Raw genomic sequence first — 25,158 nt, forward strand, 5'->3', positions numbered from 1 at the left:
GAACAGAACATTTTATTACTATACTATTTTAGTATTTTATTACTATACTATTTTAGTATTTTATTATTATACTATTTTAGTTTTTTATTATTTTATTTTACTATTTTACTATTATACTATTTTACTATTTAGTATTTTGCTATTTTGCTATTTTTCTATTTTACTATTTTCTATTTTACTATTTTACTATTTTCTATTTTCTGTTTTACTATTTTTAATTGATTTACATGGGGACACAATGATACTAAGACTATGACTGCAGATTATATACGGACGGATTAATCATGTTATTATTCTTTATTTTTATTATTATATTATTCTTCTTATTATTATTTAATTTTGTTATTGTTGTAGAGAACATTCTGTGAGGGTTCTGTGGTACATACTGTTTTAGCGAACAATGAGCCAAATATAGAAATACCACAACAGAGTAATCTGGGGGCGGTGAGCTTATAGAAAATGTAGTTGGTATTAAGCATTAAAGTTTGAGATAGATTAGGTAATAGTAATAGTGTCACAAATAGATAGAACATATAATATCCAATGATTGACATAGTTAATGACACATATTTACGACACTCTGTCTAGACTGGGATTAATTACATACATTCTAAGCCAGTTTGACGTCATAAATATCCTGGTGGGAGGGGCTTTCCTGTACACAGGTAGGTAAAAATAGGAAAAAAAGAAACAAGGGAAGAAACAAAAAAAAAAAACCTTCGTACGGAAATTTACGCCAGTGATATAGTGAGCAGGCATCGATATTAATAGAAAGATTAGTGTACATAGTACAAGGGACATAGACAGTACATCAACAGTACTTCGCATAGTTATAGTTACAGTCAGGTATCAGTGTAACTCAGTATAACTCAGTATAACTCAGTATAACTCAGTATAGCTCAGTATAGACGGTATAGTTGAGTACAGTTAGTACAACACCACATATTTCACTTGACTAATTACCTCCACCACCCTCCCTATGACCATATAACATAATGAGACGACTCAAGATCGGTATCCGACCTCAGTTGATCATCCTCGTGGGATTCTCGTCGCTATTTTCCCTTCTCATCCTCGCCATCGTCACCGGTCTCTACTTCACTTCCAACTTGAATGACTTACGAGCTGAACGTCTTGAAGTTATATCTCAATTAAAGACAGTCCAAGTTAAGCAAGCAGTCGAATACATATTCTATCAAGTGTATTGGGTCACTACCAGAGACACCATATTTTCCCCCCTATCATCATATAGAGCCGGTAATAGTTCTACAGAAATCTTTGCGGGAGCTCAACTGGCTCTTGATCAGTTTCTCTATTCCCTGGAACTATTTGCGGCCGCAAGACTCTATAACTTAGATCTTGAAGTTATGGCGGAATCCTACAATAACATCACGGCCATCTCATTACCGGCCATGGATGTGCTATATCCATTATCTGCCAATGCATCTATTCCTGATAGTTTACTCAATGTTAATTCATCTAATATTCAAGCATATTTCACCGGTCCTATCTCCAATACTACCGACCCTTCTAGTGCATACTTTATGGGAATAACCCTTCCTATCTATTCCAACTCATCCATTATCCTTTCCACCCCTTCATTACTGGGATATCTTACTGTTCTTGCCAGTGCTCAGAATATTCAAATTGCCATTAATGATACGACCGCTGGAGGCGGAGGTGCCGCCTCTACTTATAATGTTGTTGCGGTTAAACCCGTCTATGGGAACCCCATTACCGGAGTAGATAATAGTGGCAATCCATCGTCTACCAATAGTAAGAATCCTATCGGATTCCAATCCATCTTCCCCGTTAAGGATAGTACGCTTACTCCCAATACCTTCTACAACATTAATAGTTCTCTGGCCATAAAGGAATCCTTCTCCAAGACTACTGGTTCCTCTACCAAAGTCCGGTCCTTCTCCGGAGCAAACATTGCCATTGGATTCACCCAAATCCAACTCGATCCCAATACCATCTGGGCCGTAGTCATCGAACAGACTCGATCCACATTCCTTCAACCTGTTCATAGTCTTACGAAGATTATCATCGGAGTAGTCATCGGTATAGGAGTGTTTATGTGTTTCATTACTTTCCCTCTAGCGGTATTTTTCATAAGACCCATCACTAAATTGCGGGAAGCCACGGAAGCCATCACCAAGTCCAAGAAGGAGTTTGATGAACAACAACTGAATGTGTCTACCAAACAACTCCAGACCATTACGGCACCTCCGGCCTATGGATCACTCTTCTATAAACCCAAACAGGAGTTGACGGCCGCATCTCCACCTAAACGGTCGAGTATCCATTCATCCACATCTTCATACTCGACGGCCATAAGACTCCCCGGCCGCATTCCTCATTCGAAGAAGTTCTTTAAGGATGAGTTTACGGAACTTTCCGACGCATTCAATATCATGACAACGGAATTGGATAAGCAGTATACTCATTTGGAGGAACGAGTCAAATCCCGGACGAAGGAACTTGAAGCGTCCAAGATAGAAGCCGAGTCAGCCAATGAAGCCAAGACGGTATTCATTGCCAATATCTCTCATGAATTAAGAACTCCTCTTAACGGGATCTTGGGGATGACTTCGATAGCCATGGACGAAAGAGATCCTCTGATCATTCAGGACTCTCTTAAACTCATTCATCGTTCAGGAGAGTTACTTCTACATATTCTTACGGAACTTCTTACCTATTCCAAGAATACCCTTAATCGGTCGAGACTTGAGAAGTCCAACTTCCAGATCTTGGAAGTGGTGTATCAGGTGAAGTCGATCTTTGATAAGTTGGCTTCCGATCAGCGGGTCAATTTCCGCATTCTTGTGCGTCCTAATATCTTTCGGAAATTGATTATTTATGGAGATTCTAATCGGATTATTCAGATAGTCATGAACTTGGTGCTGAACTCGCTTAAGTTTACGCCAGTCGATGGATCTGTTGACGTAAATTTCAGACTCCTAGGTGAGTATGACGCGGAGAAGTCCGCTAAGGAGGAGTATAGACAGGTGTACACTCACCGGGATCCACTGGACAGCTCAGGAGACGTAGCGACACTCCATCCTCACAACAACAACCATAACATCACTACTGCCTCTGGCACTGGCACTGGCACTGGCACTGCCACGGCTACTGCCACGGCCGCAACCGCCAAAAATCACAGACACTCCTCCTCCGACAACATCAGTTTGCTCACGCTCCTGACGGCCGAGTACGAGAATAAGATCTTTGAGTCTCAGTTCAGTCACCACAAACCTCTTCCTCGTCTTCCTACCGACGCCAGTGGTTCTACGGTAGCCACAGCTGCCACTGCAGCCACTACTACCAGTACTGGGACTGCCATGACTGCCAAGACTGCGGCCTCTACTGGTACTGGTACTGGTACTGGTACTGGTAATGGTACGGCACCTCCTCCGCCGCCAGGACCTCTACCACGGCCTCATTCCATCACTACCTCCACCTCCCTCTCGTCGGCCAGTCTCCCTAAACACTCAACCATTCTCTCCCCTGCTACCCGAACCTCCAGTAGCAATATGGCCAATTCCGAATTGGTTAAGAACAATAAGGCCTTTAAGATAAGAAGAATATATAAGCCCAAGACGTGGGTTATTCAAATTGAGGTCACCGATACCGGTCCCGGGATCGAACCGGCCCTTCAAGAAAAGGTATTTGAACCATTTGTTCAAGGGGATCAAACATTATCAAGAAGTTATGGTGGTACCGGATTAGGGTTATCTATTTGTCGACAATTGGCAACCATGATGAAAGGTACGCTAACGCTCAAATCCCGCGTAGGTGTGGGACTGACCTTTATATTCACAGTCCCACTCCCACAAACGGGAGAGATTATGGTTAATGATGATGAGATGGCCGAGTTCTGTGAGGATGAATTCAATCCCTACTCCAAGACCAACCGGAAGGTGTCGTTCAAGAACCAGTTTGATGAAGAGGTTCATGACGATACGCTCGATAGTGATAAGACGGACTATGAGGGAGAGCCAGCGCAGGACTACGATACTGTTGATGACTATGAGGCCGAGCCCCTCCTTAAGCACGAAGAGCCTGGAGCTGTCAGTGCTGCCACTACTGCAGCCACTACTGCAGCCACTACTGCTGCTGCCACTACTGCTGCTGCCACATCCACTACCGCTACTACGGCTCCGTACCCCACCCACGAACGGTCCCACTCGTCATCGTCGGCCCTCGACAAGCCCCTCAAGTTCGATAGACATGTCTTTGAAAAGCCTCTCCTCATCACTCGCTCGTCCACAGGCACAGCCAGCTCCACTACAGCCAGCACCCTGGATGTTCATCATCATGTCTTAGACGAACTCAATCACTTGAAGATCTTAGTGGCCGAGGATAACCTTGTGAACCAGGAAGTCATTAAGAGAATGTTAAAACTTGAAGGGTTTGAGAACGTGACACTCGCGTGCAACGGAGCCGAAGCCGTCGAATTGGTTAAGGAATCATTAACTACAAATGATCATTATGATTTGGTATTTATGGATGTTCAAATGCCGAAAGTCGATGGACTCTTGGCCACTAAGATGATAAGAAATAACTTACATTTCACTAATCCTATCATTGCGTTAACGGCCTTTGCGGATGAAAGTAATGTTAAGGAATGTCTTAATAGTGGAATGAGTGGATTCTTATCTAAACCTATTCGGAGAACTAATTTACGAAAGATCATTGTTGAATTCAGTCCGGTATTACTCACTAATGTAGTGACTACTCCTCATTCTTATCATGGCGAAGAGAAACGCCTAGGTTATGGTACAGGTACGACTCTGACTCCATAATCTTAAATATCTATCTCTATCTATACGTTCTTTTCACTTCTAATCTGTATATTCTTCAATAAAAGTTGTACAAAAATGCGTAGATATGATACTGCTGCGTAAATACGGTCACACCCTCCCCGGCTTAATGCGGCCGCACGACCCACCAGCACCAGCACCACCACCACAGTAACTATTAATAACCTCCACAATTCCCCAACTCTCACCAACTCTTACCGACTATAACAACAAAAATGAATATGGACAAGAGACCCCCTACTCTCCACTACAGACACTATTTCGTAGGCGGAGTCCTCTTGGCTATACTTGTGTGGGGAACTTCCTTCTTGTTGGTGGCTATCGAGAACTTCCTGCTCGCTACTGAGTACCACCATCTCCACAACCACCACCACAACCACAACCATCACCACCAGGACCACCACCACTATAAACAACCGTATAAGTCTCCCTATGATGCCGACGGGAAGATCCCACTAAACTTCACGGCCGTTCGAGCCGGCGAGTTCAAACCCAATTTCAAGTCGCTCCAATGGATTACCGAGCCTCAGTCTATCGCTAACGATAAGGGTACTTATTTAGTAGCCGATGAAATTGACGGTAACACTCAGTATATCGTTAAGTCCGTAGTGGATGAGAGTTCTGTGTCGCTATTCAACGGTCTGACATTTCTCAGTAATGGAGTTAACTATACCATCGATGAGCTCATCTCGTCGCCGGATTTAACGAGAGCTTTACTCAGGACCAATACTACGCACAATTGGAGACATTCTACGTATGCGTTATACTGGTTATTACTGTTGGATGATGGCAGTATTGTACCCCTTGTAGATGACAACCTTGTGGCCGTGACGTCATGGTCACCTGACTCCACTAGTGTAGCATACATTGTCGCTAATGATATATATATTAAGAACATTGTTAATGGACAAACCAGAAGAGTCACTACCGATGGCAGTAGTCAAGTATTTAACGGTAAGCCAGATTGGGTATATGAAGAAGAAGTGTACGGTACCGATATTGTGTTATGGTGGTCACCTACCAGTGATAAGATAACGTTTCTTAAATCCAATGATACGTTTGTTCCGGAATTCACCATCCCTTATTATGTACAAGATGGTCATGAGGATTACCCGGAAGTAGTCAAGATTAAGTATCCTAAAGCAGGATATCCTAATCCTATTGTAGACGTAGTGATATATGATTTACTGACAGATTTACTGACAGTATTACTGTTAGATTCTTCTACCATAACTCCAGAAACTCGGTTGGTTACTGAAGTGGTTTGGGTAGGATCTTCAGTATTGGTTAAGACATCGAATCGTGCTAGCGATTTATTAGAGATCTTCCTTGCGGATGGAGCTCAAGAGTCTTATGAACCGGTGAGATCATTAACGGCCGAGAACTCATGGTTTGAAGTGGGTTCTAATACCTTCTATGTCCCTAAGAATGAATCTATTGGTATTGTAGATGATGGATATATCGATACTGTGGTAGTTAATGGATATAACCATTTAGCATACTTTAGTCCTCCTCAGAATGATACAGGTAGATTACTTACTAGTGGACTTTGGGAAGTTGTAGGAGGCGTTAAAGCCTATGATTATACTTCAAACGATATCTACTTTGTAAGTACCAGTAAATCATCTATTGAGAGACATATTCATACCATTAACTTATTAGATACTTCTAATAATGGACTTCCTATTATTAGAGATATTACTGATGGTGAAGGTTGGTTTAGTGGCTCCTTTTCAGCAGGATCTAGATACCTTTTACTCACTTATGCTGGACCTCAAGTTCCCTATCAAAAACTTATCGATTTAAAGTCAGCTCAGGAGATTCGAACCATTGAATCTAATGAGAAAATCACCACTAACTTGGCCAAGTATTCTTTACCTCGAGTGGACTATAAAGTTCTTACGTTAACCGATAAGGATTCGGGTGAAGAGTTTAAAGCCAATGTGGTTGAAACGTATCCTCTTGATTTTGATGAGACTCGTCAATATCCCGTACTCTTTTTTGTTTATGGAGGTCCTGGAGCTCAATTGGTGACTAAATCATTTGATGTAAGTTTCAGTGCGGTTGTAGCTGCCGAATTAGATGCTATAGTAATTACAGTAGATGGTAGAGGTACAGGATTCAATAATCATAATCCTGAATTAGGAGCTAAGTTTAAATTTATAGTTCGTGATAGACTTGGACAATATGAACCTAAGGATCAAATTGCCGCAGCTAAGTTATATGCTGAAAAACCATATGTTGATGAGAATCGTATAGCCATTTGGGGTTGGTCTTATGGAGGATTCCTTACATTAAAGACTCTTGAAACTGATTATGATGATTCTATCTTTTCATACGGAGTATCTATAGCTCCAGTAACCAAATGGAAGTTTTACGATCTGATCTATACCGAGAGATACTTACGAACTCCTGAAGAGAATCCTCAAGGATATGAGATTGCTTCAATCCATAATGTCACTAACTTCCAACATGTTAAGAGATTCTTTATCGGACATGGAAGTGGTGATGATAATGTTCATGTTCAGAACACATTAAGACTCATTGATGATTTTAATGTGGGTAATATAGAGAACTTTGAGTTCATGATCTTCCCAGATAGTGACCATTCTATTCGATACCATAATGGGAATAAGATAGTGTATGATCGAATCTTGAACTTTCTCCGTCGGGCATTTAATGGTGAGTTTGAGTGAAGAGAGAGAGCATATGTATTATTTAGAGAATAAAAGATATAAAGTATGAGAAAGGCTGTAGTTGTAGAAGGGTCAGCGAGACTTAAGACTATTAGTAATAGTACTATAACAGATATACAGTAATGCTACTATACAGTAGTAGTACAGTAACACTATACAGAATACTGCTAATACTACCTACAAAAGTACCACTACAATTACTATAGTTACATACAGTACCATACGCTACAGTAACACACACTACAGTAACACACACTACAGTAGCACTACACTATTAGCAGGACACTATTAGCAGGACACTGTCCTGTTATCTACGACTCAAATCCGACATTGTCGCGCGACATCCCCCATCGCCAAACTTTTCATCGAAAAATAAAATTTTCAATTCCCACCACCTGTCCCAACATTCACCACCTCTAACCCCCATCCTCAATTGCAATTAAGTCAGCATGCTTATTTTCCAAGACGTTATCTCCGGAGACGAGTTATTATCAGATGCCTATGACATCAAAGAAGTTGACGGTGTCATCTATGAAGCCGATTGTCAAATGATCACTGTTGCCAATGGTGATGTTGATATTGGTGCCAACCCATCTGCTGAAGATGGTGATGAAGATTTAGAAGATGGTGCTGAAACCGTTAACAATGTTGTTTACTCTTTCAGATTACAACAAACTTCTTTTGACAAGAAGTCTTTCTTAACTTATATTAAAGGTTACATGAAGAGAATTAAAGCTCATTTAGCTGAAAAGAATCCTGAAGCCGTTGAAGTTTTCGAAAAGGGTGCTACTGCCTACGTTAAGAAAGTCATTGGATCTTTCAATGATTGGGATTTCTATACCGGTGAATCCATGGACCCAGATGCCATGGTTGTTTTATTAAACTACCGTGAAAATGGTACTACTCCTTATGTAGCTGTTTGGAAACATGGTATTGACGAAAACAAGATCTAAGCTGCCTAACTATTTATGTTATTGACTAATTAGTCCATGTAATCTATTGGATATAGTAAATTTATGTGAATATAAGTCTGTTTATCTAAAACAATCGAATATCTGTATTAACTTTTACTAACTTAACTTCTAACTAAAAATCTTCTAACTACTACACTATTCTCTCTTAAATAAATCAAGTCCTCCATCACTGATACCAGCTACATTACTGGAGTTATAGTATTCAGTTCCAGAAACTAATCCATCATTAGAATAATTTTCTCCAAGAGCTTCTCCTGTATAGATATCACCATTCCAACAGTATTCTGCAAAACATTGTTGACATTGTTCAGACTGTTCAATACCTGCTCTTTCTTGAGATCTTCTAATTATGGCACATCCAACACAGGCACTCCATTGACTATCTAAAGTAGTATTGAATCTGGTTTCAATCTCATACCCGTTCTGAATCATTCCAACACGTTCTTCATAACTGTAGGCCATTTTGTATGTAGAAGTATTGGTCCAGTAAGAAAATGGTCTATTAGCAAGATAAACTACCAATGGAACATCTAAATAATCACTAGTTAAACTTGATAAGTTCTTAGCATCACATCCAAAGAATGTAGGCTTGGAAGTCAAGTTTAAATTAAGGAAAGTATTCTGATCTGGAACATAGGGGAAGTGCGTACCATTTCCGATGGGTGCAAATTGTCTTTGATAAGTTGCAACCAATGATGAACCATCAGGCCAATTCAAATCGGTATCAGCCGAGTTATCATGAGCAAAAATAACGTCGACATTTCTATCAGGTTGGATCAATGGGGCAAATGGGACATTCTGTCCATCTTCACCTCCATCTACTAAATAAAGAGTATCATCACCAGAGATTTTATTAACAATATCAGAAAGGAAACCTCCTGTATTGGCATAGAAAGGATCTGGAGAATAATAGGCAACATCAACATTCAAGTCACTGACTGGGTTGATAATAACATCATTGACTAATGTTTGAAGGAAAGATGGTAAACCAGATTGGGATACATCTAATAACACTTCATTAAATAATGATGAACTAGTACCCATAATAAATCCTCCATTATCAAATCCTTCAACACAAGAATTCAGACTCACAGGATTACCATTCTTTAAATTAGATCCAAGATACTTAGTCTGAACAAAGTCATAGATAGTTGGATCCCATGAACCAAATTCAAAAGTATTAAATTCAAAAATAGTGGAATTAGTATCAAGAACAAGAGTGTTTGGAGATCTACCATCAGATACAATAATTGGGAATGGGAATTGTTGAGATGTGAATGAATCAAAAGTAGAAATATCAGAAAAGGTTAAGGAAGCTCCATCATTAGGATTAGATTGAGTTAATAATTGGTACGATAAAGTTCTAGCCCATAAATCAGTTATGGTAACTTTAAATCCAGCTAATTGTTTGGCCGCAATTTCAGCAGATATAGTAGCCCAATAAGCACTATCATATATAACATTAGCTCCATCTGGATCTAATATAGAACTATCTAAATCCCAAAGAACATTTTCAGAAAGAATCTGATCAACAGAAATGAAATCATTCAAAGCAATTGATCCTACTAACCAACTACCTCCTGATAATCCAGAGATATATGTAGAGGCTTGTAATAACCCTTTCAATCCATTGTTGGCACTATTAGTTCTGGAATCTAAAGCAGCCAATTCTCCAGCTCCTGTCAACATGGCACGATATCCACCACCACTAAAGGCTAAACCAATAGTTGGAGAATTTGAACTTAAGAAGTCTTGGACATCAAAGTCAGTTAAATTGGCATTTTCAAGGAAAGTAGCTAATGCTGCATTAGTATTAGTTTTTCTACCTTCAACCCAACTGACTTCCTTTGGTGAAAGTCCAATAGCTTTTCTAGTTAATGAACCAGAAGGACATGTAACTGAACCTGGAGCATACCCACCAGTTGGAGAAGAGGCAAGAATACTAGCAATAAGTAAGAATACTGACAAGTAAAACATTGTTTTGATTTAGTTACTTCAGCTACAATCACTACAACCTACAACCTAAATATTTCTAAATCCCGGTACTTTCATGACCTTATATATTATTTGGTGAATTTTCACATTATACTAGTAATAAAGGCGTTTATGCATAACAAGTACTCGATTTCTTCAACTTGAATTAATCAGATCAAGATTTTGACACATTTTTCAGTAGAGATTCCAACCTTACTGTTTAATTCCGATATTGAAACCTCCTATTTGCTTTTATCTGCAACTTTTCCCGACTAAACACCACTTTATACTAGACTAGAAAGCCCGTAGTGGTTAGTGTTTCGTGAAAATCATACCGCAGCTTATGAAATAGGTCCACGCTGAGTGCCGCCTCGTATACCTACAGAACGGTCGGATAGGTCCCCGAATATTTTTGGAATCTCCTTCTATTCTTCTTTCAGTTACACTACGAGGTAGATAGTTTCATGTCAATTTTTCATTGTTTCTGGTTGTTTGTTTGTTTTGTTTTGCATCTAACAACGGCTCGTTGCAAATTAGAGATGCTGCGTAACACGTGTATAATTAACGGTCGCAAATTCACCTGCAGCTTATGCTAGTTAATATGTTTTGCAAGACAATGATTCTCTCACGTCTGGCTCGAAGGTTTCTAGGCATGTGGCATCGTCTTGCGGCTAAGAGGATATTCTTTCCTAATTCGTCCTAAATGTTGCAAACAGAATAATTCCTTTAACAAGGAATAGGGGTCGACCATACAGGTTTACGAATAGAACAATAGTGTAATAGATACTTTGTGACCCTGTATATTACTATATATTCCGGGGAGTAATTGAAAGACAAACATTCTCTAACGTTATATCCATATCACTGTACAAAAACATTTGAACATCAAATTCAGGTAATATTTCTTGTAATGCAAATACTCTACTTTCATCGACCAATCGTCTAGCGATAAATCCTATTTCTTCTCTCTGTTTCTGATTTAATCCTATCTCATTATTCTTATCTTCCACCTGGTTAACTACTGTGTCTGATTTGCCCGTACCGCAAACAGCCCAAGATACAGCTTTCTTAAGGATATTGAACGATTCAATCGTCTTGAATCCATGCTGGGCAAGATATTTCCTAGATTGAGGTAGCAATTGTTCATATGAACATACATGACGACAACACATGGCTATCATCAATCCACCAAATCTTTCTTTATGAGCTTTCAATAAAGTCGAATTCAAAAGCAGCTTCAAAGTGAGATCAGTAGCAGCTCCACAAAGATGTTTGGAAATACATACAACTTTGACAGGATTGATATCCTCTATGAACTTGTCAACATTAAGATCTTTTATATCTATACGACTTCTCTTTGTTTTGGCATCAACACCATATTCCAGGGCTTCTTTAACTATCTTACTATCTACTTTCATTCTATTGACACCTCTATCGATAAAGCCAAAACCATAAGTTTCATTAGTCTTGGTATCTTCTTTAGTCAGACTCTTCAAATCCTCCATTACACATAGATTAATATATCGTGAGAGTTCACCCTTACCACAACCAAACTCAAGATAGAATGATGAACCATCTAATAACTTTGAGTGTTTCATATTACCAATTAATGATGACTGTTGTAAGGCATGCTTCTGATTCTTAAGTTCATGTAGTCTTGGGTCAAGACCCTCATGCTGACTGATTCTAATCGGTAACTCAGGGAATGATAGTGTCTGCAACAAGCTAATGTACTTATTTAGTAATTCGGCCGCATCGGCAGTATTATCTTCTTCTGATTTTTCAGTATCGGTTCCATTAATGGCACCAATAACCTGACTATTATAGTCTAATGAGTACCATGGCTCCCGCACATCTTTAGGCTTGGCATTACACTTTTTCAAGTGCTTCTGCAAATCCTTTAACCATACTGTATGGTTGCCATCTAATGGGCAAGGAACCCTCTCTTCCTTATATTCCACGTCATAGATCATATGTTCAGAACAGAACCGATGGTTAGGCTTCTTCTTTAAACCACATTGTCGTTTCTTCTTCTCTAAAAAGTACTCGCACTGCTGGCTATCACCCTCACTCTCAGTTTTCCTTCTCTTGATCTCACGCATCTTTGGCTCATCTACAGGATTGGTTAACTACTGGGACAGACCAACTGGATCAACAAATATCTCCAGTGAAAAATTCCAACCCCATCACCAAAAAAAAATTCAGATCTCATCTCATCTACAACTATTTATTGGCTATACCTTTAAATTATTAACACCATTATGAAGACTTCTAGGGGAAAAAATGATATGTGGAGACTAGACCTCTTGGAAGTCAAGTTCAATGACGCCAATGCCCGGTTTCCTCATACCAAGAAGTTAATAGGAGCCCGAAATAATGACAAACTTCTTAGAAAGTTACCTAAGACTATTGAAGAAGCTCATAGGGAGATACTTGCCTTAAAGAAAGAGTATTTCGATAGAAAGTTTCATGGATCATATAAGAAGTTAGATAAGGAAGTTCGTAAGCAATTCAAATCAGATTTACAAAAATTGACTAATGATAATACTAAATCAGATATAGTTCGATTCTTTGAAACTCAAACTAATGTGGACTTATTAATCAGATCAAGATTAATTAAATGTATAGTGACATCTATTTTGACTACTAAGCAATTAAAGGAATCCCCATATGAATTTATAGATAATGAGATTAGTGTTGCCATAGTAGATAAGAACCAACAACTGAATCCCACTAACTTCTTTAAGACTTACTGTCAGAATAATAATGTACTCAACAATTACATATCCAGCTTATGGAATAAGAAGAACATTAAGGCAGTTTTAGAAGAAATAGAGTGGGCCTTTAAAATGGTCAGAGGTAACTTAACTAAGGAGGAAAGAGCCAGTAGGGGTAAGACTGTGGATGTTGAAGAAGCAGATGGTGATAGTGATTCCGAACAAGACTCTGAAGATTCAGAGTCTGAAGCAGATTCTGAAGAAGTTTCTGAAGCAGAAGCATCTGACAGTGATGATGTAGAGATGGACATTGAAGAAGCATATGAAAAGTTTGCAGTATACGATAAGCTCGTAGGAGATTCAGAAGAAGAAGAAGCAGAAGAAGAACAATTTGATATCAATCCAAACGTGAACTACAACGAAGTGACTGATGATGAACCTTCTGGACTGGACTCAAACGATTCAGAAGACTCAGAGAACTCTGATTCTGACTCCAATGATTCTCTGTCGGGTTCAGCCAAGAAAAGTAAGGCTGATAAATACAACTTGCCGGAATTAGCTTCAGGATACTTCTCGGGAGGTTCAGACGATGAAGATGATGACATAGATAATGACAGTGTAGTAAAAGAAATCACCACCCAACGTAAGAACAGAAGAGGACAGAGGGCTAGACAAAAGATCTGGGCTCAAAAGTATGGTAAAGAAGCTAAGCATATCAAAGAGGAACAACAAAAGGCTGCTAGTGAACGAGAAATTAGAAGACTTGAGTATGAAGAAAGAAAGAGAAAGAGAGAAGCCAAAGCTGCTTTAGCCAATGCTCCTTCAGGAGCCAATGTAGCACCACTTGGAGAAAGAAAATCTCGTTCATCTACTCCAGTACCTGTGGCAGCTGAAAATAATAATAAACCTGCAAGTGAAAGTATTCACCCTTCATGGCAAGCTAAGAAGATTGCCGAAGAAAAGTTAAAGAATGTCAAATTTACAGGTAAAAAGATCACATTTGATTAGTGTAATATATAACTAAAACTATAATTTACTTAAGTCAACTTGAAAGGTTGATAAGAGTCCTTCTTCAGTAACTGGTTGACATGCTATAGGAGTAATTAATTCAAACACATACTGACACTTTTCTGGTTCACTGACCGATACAATACCATTTGATGGTCCACATACTAAATTAACTATAGCTGATCTACTCGGTCCATTCCAACATTTAGCTCCATTAGAATAAGTCATTTGATTGGAACTAAATCCATCAAATCGGCCAATAAGATTATTACCTTGATATATGGCATCAAGAAATCCTAACTTGTACATATAATCACCAATTTTGGTATTAACCCATGTAGACTTTAATGCTCGTAAGATATCTTTAGGACCATAATTCTTTTCTAAATCTAGTTCAATAGTTTCTATTTCAAGCCCAATATCTTCCAATTCCTTTTCATACTTGTATAATATTGGATTACGGTTACCGTTACCATTATCATTATTGTTCAAGTATGTGTTCTGTTCAAAATTGACTGCATCTCTAAGTTGACCATAGTAATGACGAAGCATATTTCCAAAAGTTGGAACCTGGACAACTTGAGGAGTTTCAGTTTCTGAGTGACTAGATATCTGGAGGGAATACTGCTTGAGTTCATCTGCCACCAGTTGTATCTGATCAATGCCAGCTCCAGCTCCAGCTCCAGCTCCAGAATCTTTATTGGTAATGTACTCCTGGAATCCTGCCACCGATTCTTTAACTGCAGCATCATTAAAGTTGGGATTATAGTTGTCCACCAATTTGGCTAAGATCTGTTCCAATTGAGCAATATACTTATCTTTCAATTGGATATCATTTTGGAACTCAGTGAGGTGATGGTTAAGTCTATCCACTTGCGCTAATAAAAACTCATCTCCTGAATTCTCTTCGTCGGAGGTTTCTTCAAGTGTTTGCTTAACAATTTCAAACTGTTTCTGCTTCGCAATAAATGTAGCTCGAAGTTCCAGTAGTTTGTTAATTGCTTGCTGTCTTAACTTATCAGCAGTTTCTTCCCATTGAACCTTTATCTTTAAGGACTCGTCTACTTCTGTAGTTACTCGTGCCTTGTACGATTCAAATTGATCATGAACTTGTTTACACTTATCTTCACATTTACCACTTAAGTACTCATCCGATCCATCACAACAAATATCATAATCACATACTCCATCATTGAGCTTATAATTCTCAATATACTCAGGGATATGATGTTTATTGGCACAGTAAAACTTACGACTGATAGTATAGGGACATGCATTAGTACCTGGTTCATCCGATCCATCGGGACAGTCACAGTAATCATCATTTATTTGGTCATACGACAATTCAATTGTCGGATCACTCAAACATCGCCATGTCTTTTTACCGGTAACTTCATCAACAATGGGCCGATAGAGGTGCTGTTCTTCAGGACTAACACCTCTAACGACTTCATGATTTGCGCTTACACTACCACTACCACTTCCACTAACTAGCAGCGCTATCAAGAACAATGCTATCGCTGCTGATCTCATAGTGCTTCTAATTTCCAGTAGAACAGTTGCTGGACTTAAGCACTTTTGTTTCCCGATTGAGAAATACCGACTGAAAAATTCGGCCCAAAACGTACATTCGCAACCAGAACCACTACTATTAGTGAATTATTGATTGATTGGCTTAATTACTGAGGGCCTATCTGACAGATTGTAGTAAGTAATGTCTCGGTATGGCCAAGCGACTAGGCAGCCATTGACAGTAGCTAAGTGTAAGCGAATAGTGCGGCCATTGCTATCTAAGATCCATTCTTTGAACGATCTCTACATTAAGTATCCTGGTCTACTCGATTTACACTTGCCCAATACTGATGCCCATGTTCACAAGAATACTTCCAAACGAAAGAATTCAGATAGAGAAAGTTCAGAGAGACAGGGCAGGTATTATAGTGACTCCGAGTTTTCAGATACTGAGGGAATTCAGACTATGTTTACTAACCAAAACGCGTCACAGTCCAATGACTTTATTCAGGAATTAGTCAAGCCCAAGGATTCATTTGATCGTCTAAGATCTTTGAAGCTGTTAGTGGAACCAGAGTTGTTTGACTCATACTGTGAAATCTTTCAGATATTTCGAAATATCGTGCTGTCTGTATTGTTGACTTGTAAATCTCCAATGGAGGATACTGTACCTCGATTATCTACTGGCTGCTGTGTTCTTCTAGGAAAATCTATAGCGTTATCTACCAAATCTTCATATTACAAAGTCAACCAATCCCGACTATTTGATGCTAATACTGTACCACAAGATATAAGAGCTTATCAACAAGAGTTATTTGATGATATAGATAATTGGTTGGATATGGAACCAAAAGTGATCTTCGGTAAGTATACGAATGAATTATTTATGGGATACATTGCATACTTATTATTGGTTCATCGACGAGTTCTTTATTTGCTAATCCCCATATTTCTTAATTGGTTAGTCGAAGAGCTGATTAACCATCCCGAAAGTAAACCAATACTATCTACTATCACAAATCGTATCTTCCAAGAATATTGGACCTTTGGTAGTGGTTTCGATACTTCGGAAAGGAATTTGGTTACTTCTTTGAATGGGGTGATCATAGGTGATTATGAGATCAAACAATTTTGGACTTTTCATAAGTTGGGTTACTGGCAAGAGTTCATAAATACTTTACAAATCAAAAGCTCATATGACAGTAAATCAACTTATGAGTGTCTAATGCTTGAATCTATCAAAGTAAGTGGAGTCATAGATAATAGAATAATAAAAGAATCAAATTACAATTTCAAAGAGTTCCTTGTAAACATTTACCATATAATACTGTTGAATCCACAGCATCATAGCATTAATACTATCTTAACAAATATAATCAGTGAAATAATATCTTCCAATCGATCAAGCATTGCCGGATGTAGAGATTCGTCTGAGCTTATTGATCTTTTCGAGAATTCCTCAATAATACTACTAGACTTCATAAGGTTTTGGTTAGGCTTTACGTCAACGAGGGAGATGGTATTCAACTCATTACAGGATGGAAATGAAGATATATTTACTGCTGTTCTACTGTTTTGTCAATTCATCAACTACAAAATCTCAAAGGTAATTGAACTCATGGCTGAGACTCTTGAATATGACACTGATTATGAAGTTATAATAAATCGATATAAATTCTTTAAGGATTGGATCATTAATATTATTAAGGCAATAGAAATCTTTAGGACTTATTATCTTGACAAGTATGAAGTGAAATTGCAAGATAATTCACCCCGCGATATCGCCAAAGCAATCGTAGCAATCCAAGAAGTATCATCAATTAACCAATTGGCAAATGATAGTTTCCAACATTTTATTTATTGGCTCGTAAGACATAACAATGCCGAATTGGCACGAGAATGCTTTCTTGCCCATTATGGTAAGAGTTCATGGTTTGACGAAGAGCTTGTAGAAGACATGCGATATGACTTATTTGAGGATATTGAATAGAATAAATTTAAACATTATATACATTATTTATACTATTTACATCATGACGTAAATTCAAATTTTTTTGTAGGTTCATTATCACAAATTATGCATTGACCATTGACTGAATCATCAAGTAATATATCCATTGACTTCAGAACCACATGATCTAGACTAATAGATTTATCTGATAAACTAGAACTGGCTCCAGCACCCATATCTGTATCTCTAATTAATCCAGGTAAGATGGAATTAACTCTCACTTTGCCTTTAAACTCAGCCGATAATGATTTTGTGAACCCTAGAATTCCTGCTTTACTAGCGGAGTAAACCGAAGTGCCGGGCACGTTAGTCTCCGTCAAAGATAATATTGAAGAAATATTCAATATTTGTGATATAGGTTGTGACTTGTTTATACTTTCTTTTGAAAGCTTTAGCATTGGTTTATATAGTAATTTACTTAGAAGTATTGGAGCAATTAAATTCAAATTAATGGTTGAAATTATTTCGGAATCTTCTAATCTATACAACAATGAATGATTGGTGACTCCTGCACAATTCACAAGGATAGAAACATCTCCTAAATACAGCGATAGATGCTTTTTCTTGTCTGGCGATATTATCAAATCATTCAAGTCGAGAGATACAAAGTCATGCTTTTGAGATGTACTCAACTGGGGTAAATCCTTGACTTGCTGTCTGAGCAAATCCTCATTTCGAGAAACCAATAATACAGAACACCCCTGAGATGCCAATTTATGCGAAATAGCCTTACCTAATCCTCTGGATGCTCCCGTGACAAGAGCCTTCCGTCCAACAAAACTCATACCTTGATAAAGATACCTAAACTCTTCAATTTAATTTTCGCGTTCACAATTCTTTTAATTGCAAAATGGAAATAAAATGTTTCACAACCAACTGTTCTGTTCCTTGGTGGGTCAATTACACATTTGAAAAAAAGAGATATGAAGTAAAGACTATGGTGTATTGGAAAGCTATTTACTATTGTGCTATTTATACTTATTTTTTATAGGATAAAGAAAGGGGAAATCGATTCCGGAGCTTGTTACGAAATGTTCTCAGACCAGTCCTACTAGAACATAATGTGATGGTAGGTTTTAAAATTTGTTCCAGGTTTATAGATGATACTTCTGAATTGTTTTTGGTCTTTGTTTTTACAAATGTAGGGTAATCAATGTTCAATAAAGACTCGTCACAACCCTGTCTCTGGTAGTTTATAGCAGTAAAGTAAGGATTGATGCTCTCTACTGTAGAATCATAATTTGACACTTTTAAGCTTTTCCTTCTTTTGAAAAGGAATTTACGTAATATACCTGATCTCTTGAGATGCCACGAGCTTTGAATAAACTCTTTATTATTATATAAATTGATTGGATTTTCAACAATTCCGGTTGTTATTTCACGGGGTATTGTTGGAGATATTTCATTCACAGTCTTTTGAATTCTTGCAAGATAAGGTTTCAAATCATCAATCACTTCAAAATATTCAAAATCTAATCTTTCTAAGATAGGCCTGTATGAGTAGAACCTTGCCGCTAAAGACATGTAATTATTATTCAGGGATAATAGGCATAAATCTTTAGTTACAGGAGCTTCTTCAGTAAATTCAGAATATATCAGTTCACACTTGTCTTCAACACAAGATTTTTCCTCTTTATTATCTTCCAACTTAGTTCTTGGTACAATTATTTCTTTAGACATTCTAGTAAGGGGCTTGGGTGGTTTATCACACACTTCTATATCTCTTGTATACTTTTCAAATTTAGCCCTTAGTCTTTCACTCATACCTGTACAATTGTAATAATAAGTCCTTTCAGTATTCTCTTTCACGTTACATGCATCCAGAATTTCTTCTTTGAAATAAGTACTTAATGTATCAGAGTCTGTTTGTTTTCCCAGTATACTTGAATTCGAGTATGTATTGAAAAGATCACACAGCAAAGAAGCCCGCCCTGTATTGGGATCAGACTCATTGGATTCAGCTGAAAGACAATTCCACGACATTGGAATTATTGGAATCGTTGAAATCATTAACTATTAATAGTAATAGTTGAGTAGCACTAATGGGTTGGAACGAATGAATCATATGTGAGTTAAAAAGGAAATTGCAAAATTGAAACGCTACCATTTGCGGAAAAAATCTGTGCGTACAAAAATTAAGCAGAGTATTCTTATGAAATTCAACTCAAAATTAATTGTAACATAGCTATGAAGCTAATGTTAGTGTATTTAACTAAAAAATGAAAAAATAATGCCTTCAGCCAGATTCGAACTGACGATCTCCTCATTACTAGTGAGGTGCCTTACCAACTTGGCCATAAAGGCTTTGAAAGAAATGACGACCCCGGTGAGGATCGAACTCACGATCTTAAGATTAACAGTCTTACGCCTTAGCCAGCTTGGCCACGGAGTCATTTCTTGCGAAAGAAAAATCAAAATGCAAATCGCAGATTATAAATATCACGTGATAAACGTGTGATCCATCACGTTCCAATCCTGCATATCTACAAAATGATGCATATTTTGTGTAAAAAAAATTTTGTGTTTTTGCAATACTGCAAGCAATTTTACATATTGGTCTTCATATCGAACTTATTTTCTATATTAATAGTAATAGTTTAAGTAATTATTTATTAAAGTATTAAATTAGTTTTAAAGTTTTGCCATGAGGCCTCTATAATACAGAATGGATCAATAAGAGTATCTGAAGTTTCTATTTTGAATATCTGTTAAATCTAAAAATTCATAATTAGAAGGTTCAGCTTCTTGCTCTTGATCTCTTTTTTCATTTTCCTTTTTACAGATGTATCCAACAAGAAGGGTTAATGGAACACAAGCTACTTGGGTAACTAAAATTGTAATTTTTGCTGGATGATAGGCAGGGTATGAATATGCTTGGAATAATTGTGGTCCAATAATACTTGCAATTGAGAAAGCAATCATTGTCATAGCACTTCTGAAGAATCTCTTACTTGTACCTGCAGTATTAGCACCAATCCAAGCATAAATCAAAGTGATAACACATGAACCACTATATAATAAGTACATGGCTAATAAATTACCAACTTTTTGTCTTTTAAGATCAGTTGATAAAAGAACAATAGCTCCAATAATGGTTGGAATAAACATTGAAGTAGCAATATAAGTAATATGACCATAACGAGACACTAATTGAGTAGCAATAATAATTATAATAATAATAAGAGCACCGACTGGTAATTGTAAAAGAGCAGATTCATAGTTATCAAATCCAAAAGAAAGGGTAATGGTAACACTAAAAGTTCCGATAGCACCAGTTACAATTTGAGATGTAATAGTTAAGATAAAGAAAGGCCATGTTAATTTATCTTTAAACAATAATTCGAATAACTGCTCTTTTTTAAATTTAGTTGTCTTAGTACCAGTTTGATTTGCTCTAATATTTTCTAAAACTAAAATCTTTTCTTCATCAGTTAAGAACCATGCAGATGTAACATTATCTGGTAAATAAAAAGCAACAAATATACCAAAGAAAGCAGTGATAATCCCCATGAATAAAAACAAGATTTGCCAAGAAACAAATCTAGTAGTATGAACATGCTGGAAACCAAAGGATAATAATCCACCAACAATGGTTGCAGAACCAGACATGACAGACCAATAACCCATTCTGGCCACTTGTTGAGGCTTGGTATAGTACATACCACTGATAATAATTAATGCAACTGCTGATGAAGCTTCAAATAAACCAAGTAAAGTTCTAACTATCATCAAACCAGCATAAGTCTTAGTAGCAGCATGGCAAGCTACAACAATACCCCATAAAACAATGAATACTCCCAAAGTTTTGGATAACGGGAATCTTTGTAAGAAATAAGCAACAAATGGTTCACCAAATATATATGAGGCATAAAATATAGTTGAAAGATTAGCATATTGATTGCCTACCAAATTTGCTTTAATCCCCATTGAAGCAGCATAATTTAATAAAGTTTTATCAAGGAATTGAAAGAAATAAATAGCACATAATAAGGGGAGAATTACCAAATCAAGTTTTCTTAAGACACTTTTAGGTAATTCCTGATGTTTGAGCTTTAAATCTTGTTCTTCATTTTCCTTAAGGAACTTAAATGCCATATCATAGTCTTCACTATTTGAATCGGAATAGACTTTTTCTTCACTATGAGAACTTATTACATCAGCACTGATATTTGCATCGGCTACAGCTTCAGTATGAACTTCTTTTTCTAAATCAGTCATTTTCTATATACTAATGAAATTAGAAGAAACTAAAAATATATTAACTTTTTAATCAAGCAATGAGATAAATACACCTTCTTATATATATAGATTCTAAATTACGGCAACCATCTACACCTTAAATTACTCATACGATTCGATGAGTCTCGCTTCCAAAAACGGTCGATAATATGCACTAGTGGAATCGGCTTACGAACATTTAATTTAAATTGCTACAGATCCTTTTCATATTAACCAATTGTTCGATCTTGCAATTTGCTGAAAGTATATTAGGGTCGATCTAGTTATGCGACTAAGGGGAATTTTTAACATTTATATCTCAGAAGTGGGCTCTCTAAACGCATGAGAAGTTAAGCCGCTCCACAATTTTTTTTTTCATTTCAAATTTGAGGGCTCGTCGCACGACCTTTTCTATTAGTGCAAAATTATTAACTATAGCAATATCGGAGTAACAAAGTAGATAGTAATAATCAGAGTCATATTCAATAAATCAGGTGATACATGCCATGGGTGATTGGGAAAAGGTAACAGATGATGAAGGAAGAGTGTATTACTTCAATTCTGTGACTAATGAGACCAGTTGGGATGTACCAGAAGAGTCAAAGACAGAACAAGTAGATGGAACCAAAGAATCAACTGAAATCAATAATGGTACAGGATGGCAACAATATACAACTGATGATGGTAAGGTTTATTATTATAATGAATCTACAGGTGAGACTACTTGGGAAATACCTGTTGAATTGGCAGAGGCTCAAGAGTCTAGTTCATCATCCAAAAAATTATCCGAAACAGCTTTGGATAAAGAATTATCATCAAAAGAAGTATTAACGGATTCTTTAGTATATCCACCTACATTTGAATCATTTACAGAAGCCGAGGAAGCATTTATAGAACTATTAAAGAAAAATGAAGTAGATTCAACTTGGTCATTCAAATCAGTAATGTCAAGACTTATTAAAGAACCAGTATATTGGGCTATACCAGATGCATTACATCGTAAAATATTATATGATACATATTTAGTACAAAAATTTGAAAAAGAATTAAATAATAAAACTTCTTTAATAGAGAATTTTGAAAAGAATTTTGGAGAAGTATTACTTCAGTATAAACAAAATGGAAAGATTAATCGAAATACAAGATGGATAACATTTAAAGATTATTTAATTGATGATGAGAATTCTATTTTTAAGTTATCAGTACTACCCGATATGAAAATTGCAGAAATATATTATAAGTTCCGAGATCAAATAACTAAGGAATATGAAGAAGATTTAAAAACTAAGAAAGAACAAGCATTAAATGAATTAGAATCTTATTTAACTGAAATTAATCCTTCTATAGTAAGAGCTAATTCGGTATGGGAGAAGTTATATCAAAGTCTTTTAAATGATGCCAGATTTAAAGCCAATGATCATTTTAAATTATTATCTAAGCTTGATATACTAATATTGTACGAAACAAAAATATATCCTAAGGCTGTTGAACAAATTCAAACGGAAATAAATGAATATGAAAAATCTACTTATAGATCAGATAGGAAAGCTAGAGATGCCTTTAAGAAAACACTTAAAACTCTTAATATTGATCCTAATACTCCATTGAAGGATGTATTACCATTACTTGAAGTAGAGGATCTGTTTATGGAATTATTAGGTAGAAGAGGATCAAATCCTTTAGAATTATATTTTGATTTCATAGATGAAAAGAAAGATATTATTAAAGTAATGAAAGAATCACTAGAATCAATTATACTGAAGTTTAAGACCTCTCATAATGAAAAGTTTGAATATGCTATCATTCTTGAATCGAAGGATTTATTCATTGATAAATTAAAACAATCCAATGATAATCGAATTAAAGGTATAGATTTTGAATCTAAGGAGTTTGACAAAGCTTATCAAGACTTATATGATATTCTTGTTATAGAGAACTTATATCATAAAAATGTTGATGAGTTTATTCGATTTCTTTATGATAATAAGGATACTCAGGGAATTATTGGTGAGAATACTGAAGATGGATTAATTCATATTCAATCGGATGATGCAACATCTTATAAATTAGCGTCAGATAATAATATTGACACAATCCTTACTAAGTTTAAAGAATTTCCTCTATTCGTAAGCATATTAGAGTGCAAAAAGTTAGAGGAGAATAATGCTGTTCGAGATGTGCTTGACGGTCTAATCACATACTACAATAAATCTTCTCGTAAGAGAAGTATTGATAGTGTATCGTCTCACTCCAAACGAGTAAAAGTCGAAGAAAAGTCCAAACCCCGAGTTCTTAATTATTAATTATTAATTATTAATTATTGAATGGTTAATGGTTAATGGTTAATGGTTGCAATTTTCTATGTATAGCATTTTTAATATAGGGTCGTGTATTTATAGCCAAAAAAAGAGATTCCTGCACACATGTATCCCGTACCAAAACCTGAGCGAGGTCTATAATCAAAAACTGGGAATGGAAGGAGGTATGGATGTAGACATCAAACGTATCATCACCGGATATAAACGCAGTGCAGAATTGACTAGCACAGTAAGATAGAATGGTATGTATTAGTTTAGTGTGAAGGTGATTTAATTGAATTGAATTGGATAATGATTACTAACTTTAGTATGTATAGTCACAATCGTTGAAACCATACTTAACGGCCGTAAGATCTTCATTAACAGCAGCCATATGTTTAGAAGATTTCTCTTCACAATTGGTGGAGAGACATAATAGGCCAGAAATAGAGGTGGATAATACTCATAATCCTGAATTAATATTAAATCCTATGATTATTGCTCGTAATGAAAATGAAAAGATCTTAATTGAACCATCAATTAATTCTGTTAGAGTATCAATAAAGATTAAACAAGCAGATGAAATAGAACAAATTCTAGTTCATAAATTTACCAGATTTTTAACTTCAAGAGCAGAAAATTTCTTTATATTAAGAAGAATCCCAATAAAGGGTTATGATATCTCATTTTTAATAACAAATTTTCATACTGAACAAATGTTAAAGGATAAATTAGTTGATTTCATTATAGAATTTATGGAAGATGTAGATAAAGAAATCAGTGAAATGAAATTATTCTTAAATGCTAGAGCCAGAGTCATTGCTGAATCTTATTTGACTCCATTTGATTAGATATGTATGTCTCATATATAATGTATATGATTATGTAAAAAAAAAATGAATAAATGATTTGAAATCATATTAAT

The 25,158-nt window shown here is 36.5% G+C and overlaps 14 protein-coding genes and 2 non-coding genes across 16 annotated transcripts; 7 read left to right on the forward strand and 9 right to left on the reverse strand. All coding sequences in view use genetic code 12, as the record gives it.

Moving 5' to 3' along the window:
- Positions 1 to 541: 541 nt before the first annotated feature.
- Positions 542 to 897, reverse strand: RJT21DRAFT_122757 (uncharacterized protein). Its single transcript, XM_064882495.1, has one exon. The coding sequence runs from the start codon at positions 826 to 828 to the stop codon at positions 571 to 573; it is 258 nt and encodes an 85-aa protein (XP_064736263.1). The 5' UTR covers positions 829 to 897; the 3' UTR covers positions 542 to 570.
- SLN1 (Sln1p) lies at positions 874 to 4,902 on the forward strand. Its single transcript, XM_064882496.1, has one exon. The coding sequence runs from the start codon at positions 996 to 998 to the stop codon at positions 4,806 to 4,808; it is 3,813 nt and encodes a 1,270-aa protein (XP_064736264.1). The 5' UTR covers positions 874 to 995; the 3' UTR covers positions 4,809 to 4,902.
- Positions 4,903 to 7,926, forward strand: DAP2 (Dap2p). The gene has a single exon (XM_064882497.1). The coding sequence runs from the start codon at positions 5,042 to 5,044 to the stop codon at positions 7,520 to 7,522; it is 2,481 nt and encodes an 826-aa protein (XP_064736265.1). The 5' UTR covers positions 4,903 to 5,041; the 3' UTR covers positions 7,523 to 7,926.
- On the forward strand, positions 7,927 to 8,566 carry TMA19 (Tma19p). The gene has a single exon (XM_064882498.1). It carries the CDS (start codon positions 7,972 to 7,974, stop codon positions 8,473 to 8,475), a length of 504 nt encoding a protein of 167 aa, XP_064736266.1. The 5' UTR covers positions 7,927 to 7,971; the 3' UTR covers positions 8,476 to 8,566.
- Positions 8,567 to 8,631: 65 nt separating this feature from the next.
- RJT21DRAFT_94 (lysophospholipase) lies at positions 8,632 to 10,473 on the reverse strand (the record flags this gene model as incomplete). The annotated part of the gene is made up of 1 exon (XM_064885696.1): positions 8,632 to 10,473. The coding sequence occupies one exon, from the start codon at positions 10,471 to 10,473 to the stop codon at positions 8,632 to 8,634; it is 1,842 nt and encodes a 613-aa protein (XP_064736267.1).
- Positions 10,474 to 11,105: 632 nt separating this feature from the next.
- Positions 11,106 to 12,572, reverse strand: RJT21DRAFT_133510 (tRNA:m4X modification enzyme; the record flags this gene model as incomplete). The annotated part of the gene is made up of 1 exon (XM_064883202.1): positions 11,106 to 12,572. The coding sequence occupies one exon, from the start codon at positions 12,570 to 12,572 to the stop codon at positions 11,277 to 11,279; it is 1,296 nt and encodes a 431-aa protein (XP_064736268.1). The 3' UTR covers positions 11,106 to 11,276.
- Positions 12,573 to 12,758: 186 nt separating this feature from the next.
- BUD22 (Bud22p) lies at positions 12,759 to 14,195 on the forward strand (the record flags this gene model as incomplete). Its single annotated transcript, XM_064885595.1, has 1 exon — positions 12,759 to 14,195. One exon carries the CDS (start codon positions 12,759 to 12,761, stop codon positions 14,193 to 14,195), a length of 1,437 nt encoding a protein of 478 aa, XP_064736269.1.
- Positions 14,196 to 14,204: 9 nt separating this feature from the next.
- On the reverse strand, positions 14,205 to 15,819 carry RJT21DRAFT_53520 (uncharacterized protein). The gene has a single exon (XM_064884969.1). The coding sequence runs from the start codon at positions 15,726 to 15,728 to the stop codon at positions 14,214 to 14,216; it is 1,515 nt and encodes a 504-aa protein (XP_064736270.1). The 5' UTR covers positions 15,729 to 15,819; the 3' UTR covers positions 14,205 to 14,213.
- RJT21DRAFT_53521 (uncharacterized protein) lies at positions 15,820 to 17,718 on the forward strand. Its single transcript, XM_064884970.1, has one exon. The coding sequence runs from the start codon at positions 15,910 to 15,912 to the stop codon at positions 17,695 to 17,697; it is 1,788 nt and encodes a 595-aa protein (XP_064736271.1). The 5' UTR covers positions 15,820 to 15,909; the 3' UTR covers positions 17,698 to 17,718.
- Positions 17,680 to 18,554, reverse strand: RJT21DRAFT_122762 (3-oxoacyl-[acyl-carrier-protein] reductase (NADPH)). Its single transcript, XM_064882499.1, has one exon. It carries the CDS (start codon positions 18,501 to 18,503, stop codon positions 17,739 to 17,741), a length of 765 nt encoding a protein of 254 aa, XP_064736272.1. The 5' UTR covers positions 18,504 to 18,554; the 3' UTR covers positions 17,680 to 17,738.
- RJT21DRAFT_141782 (uncharacterized protein) lies at positions 18,555 to 19,889 on the reverse strand. The gene has a single exon (XM_064883405.1). The coding sequence runs from the start codon at positions 19,726 to 19,728 to the stop codon at positions 18,697 to 18,699; it is 1,032 nt and encodes a 343-aa protein (XP_064736273.1). The 5' UTR covers positions 19,729 to 19,889; the 3' UTR covers positions 18,555 to 18,696.
- A 60-nt stretch (positions 19,890 to 19,949) lies between these two features.
- RJT21DRAFT_t135 lies at positions 19,950 to 20,022 on the reverse strand. Its single transcript has one exon. It is a non-coding gene; the product is annotated as a tRNA-Thr (tRNA).
- A 14-nt stretch (positions 20,023 to 20,036) lies between these two features.
- Positions 20,037 to 20,110, reverse strand: RJT21DRAFT_t134. Its single transcript has one exon. It is a non-coding gene; the product is annotated as a tRNA-Asn (tRNA).
- A 183-nt stretch (positions 20,111 to 20,293) lies between these two features.
- Positions 20,294 to 22,398, reverse strand: RJT21DRAFT_122763 (uncharacterized protein). The gene has a single exon (XM_064882500.1). The coding sequence runs from the start codon at positions 21,934 to 21,936 to the stop codon at positions 20,389 to 20,391; it is 1,548 nt and encodes a 515-aa protein (XP_064736274.1). The 5' UTR covers positions 21,937 to 22,398; the 3' UTR covers positions 20,294 to 20,388.
- On the forward strand, positions 22,399 to 24,315 carry RJT21DRAFT_122764 (uncharacterized protein). Its single transcript, XM_064882501.1, has one exon. It carries the CDS (start codon positions 22,443 to 22,445, stop codon positions 24,237 to 24,239), a length of 1,797 nt encoding a protein of 598 aa, XP_064736275.1. The 5' UTR covers positions 22,399 to 22,442; the 3' UTR covers positions 24,240 to 24,315.
- A 7-nt stretch (positions 24,316 to 24,322) lies between these two features.
- Positions 24,323 to 25,158, forward strand: ARC19 (Arc19p). Its single transcript, XM_064882502.1, has 2 exons — positions 24,323 to 24,496; positions 24,572 to 25,158. The coding sequence occupies exons 1-2, from the start codon at positions 24,494 to 24,496 to the stop codon at positions 25,082 to 25,084; spliced, it is 516 nt and encodes a 171-aa protein (XP_064736276.1). The 5' UTR covers positions 24,323 to 24,493; the 3' UTR covers positions 25,085 to 25,158.

This window comes from Scheffersomyces amazonensis (genome assembly GCF_036850825.1).
Source record: "Scheffersomyces amazonensis strain UFMG-HMD-26.3 chromosome Unknown RJT21scaffold_7, whole genome shotgun sequence".
NCBI lineage: Eukaryota > Fungi > Ascomycota > Pichiomycetes > Serinales > Debaryomycetaceae > Scheffersomyces > Scheffersomyces amazonensis.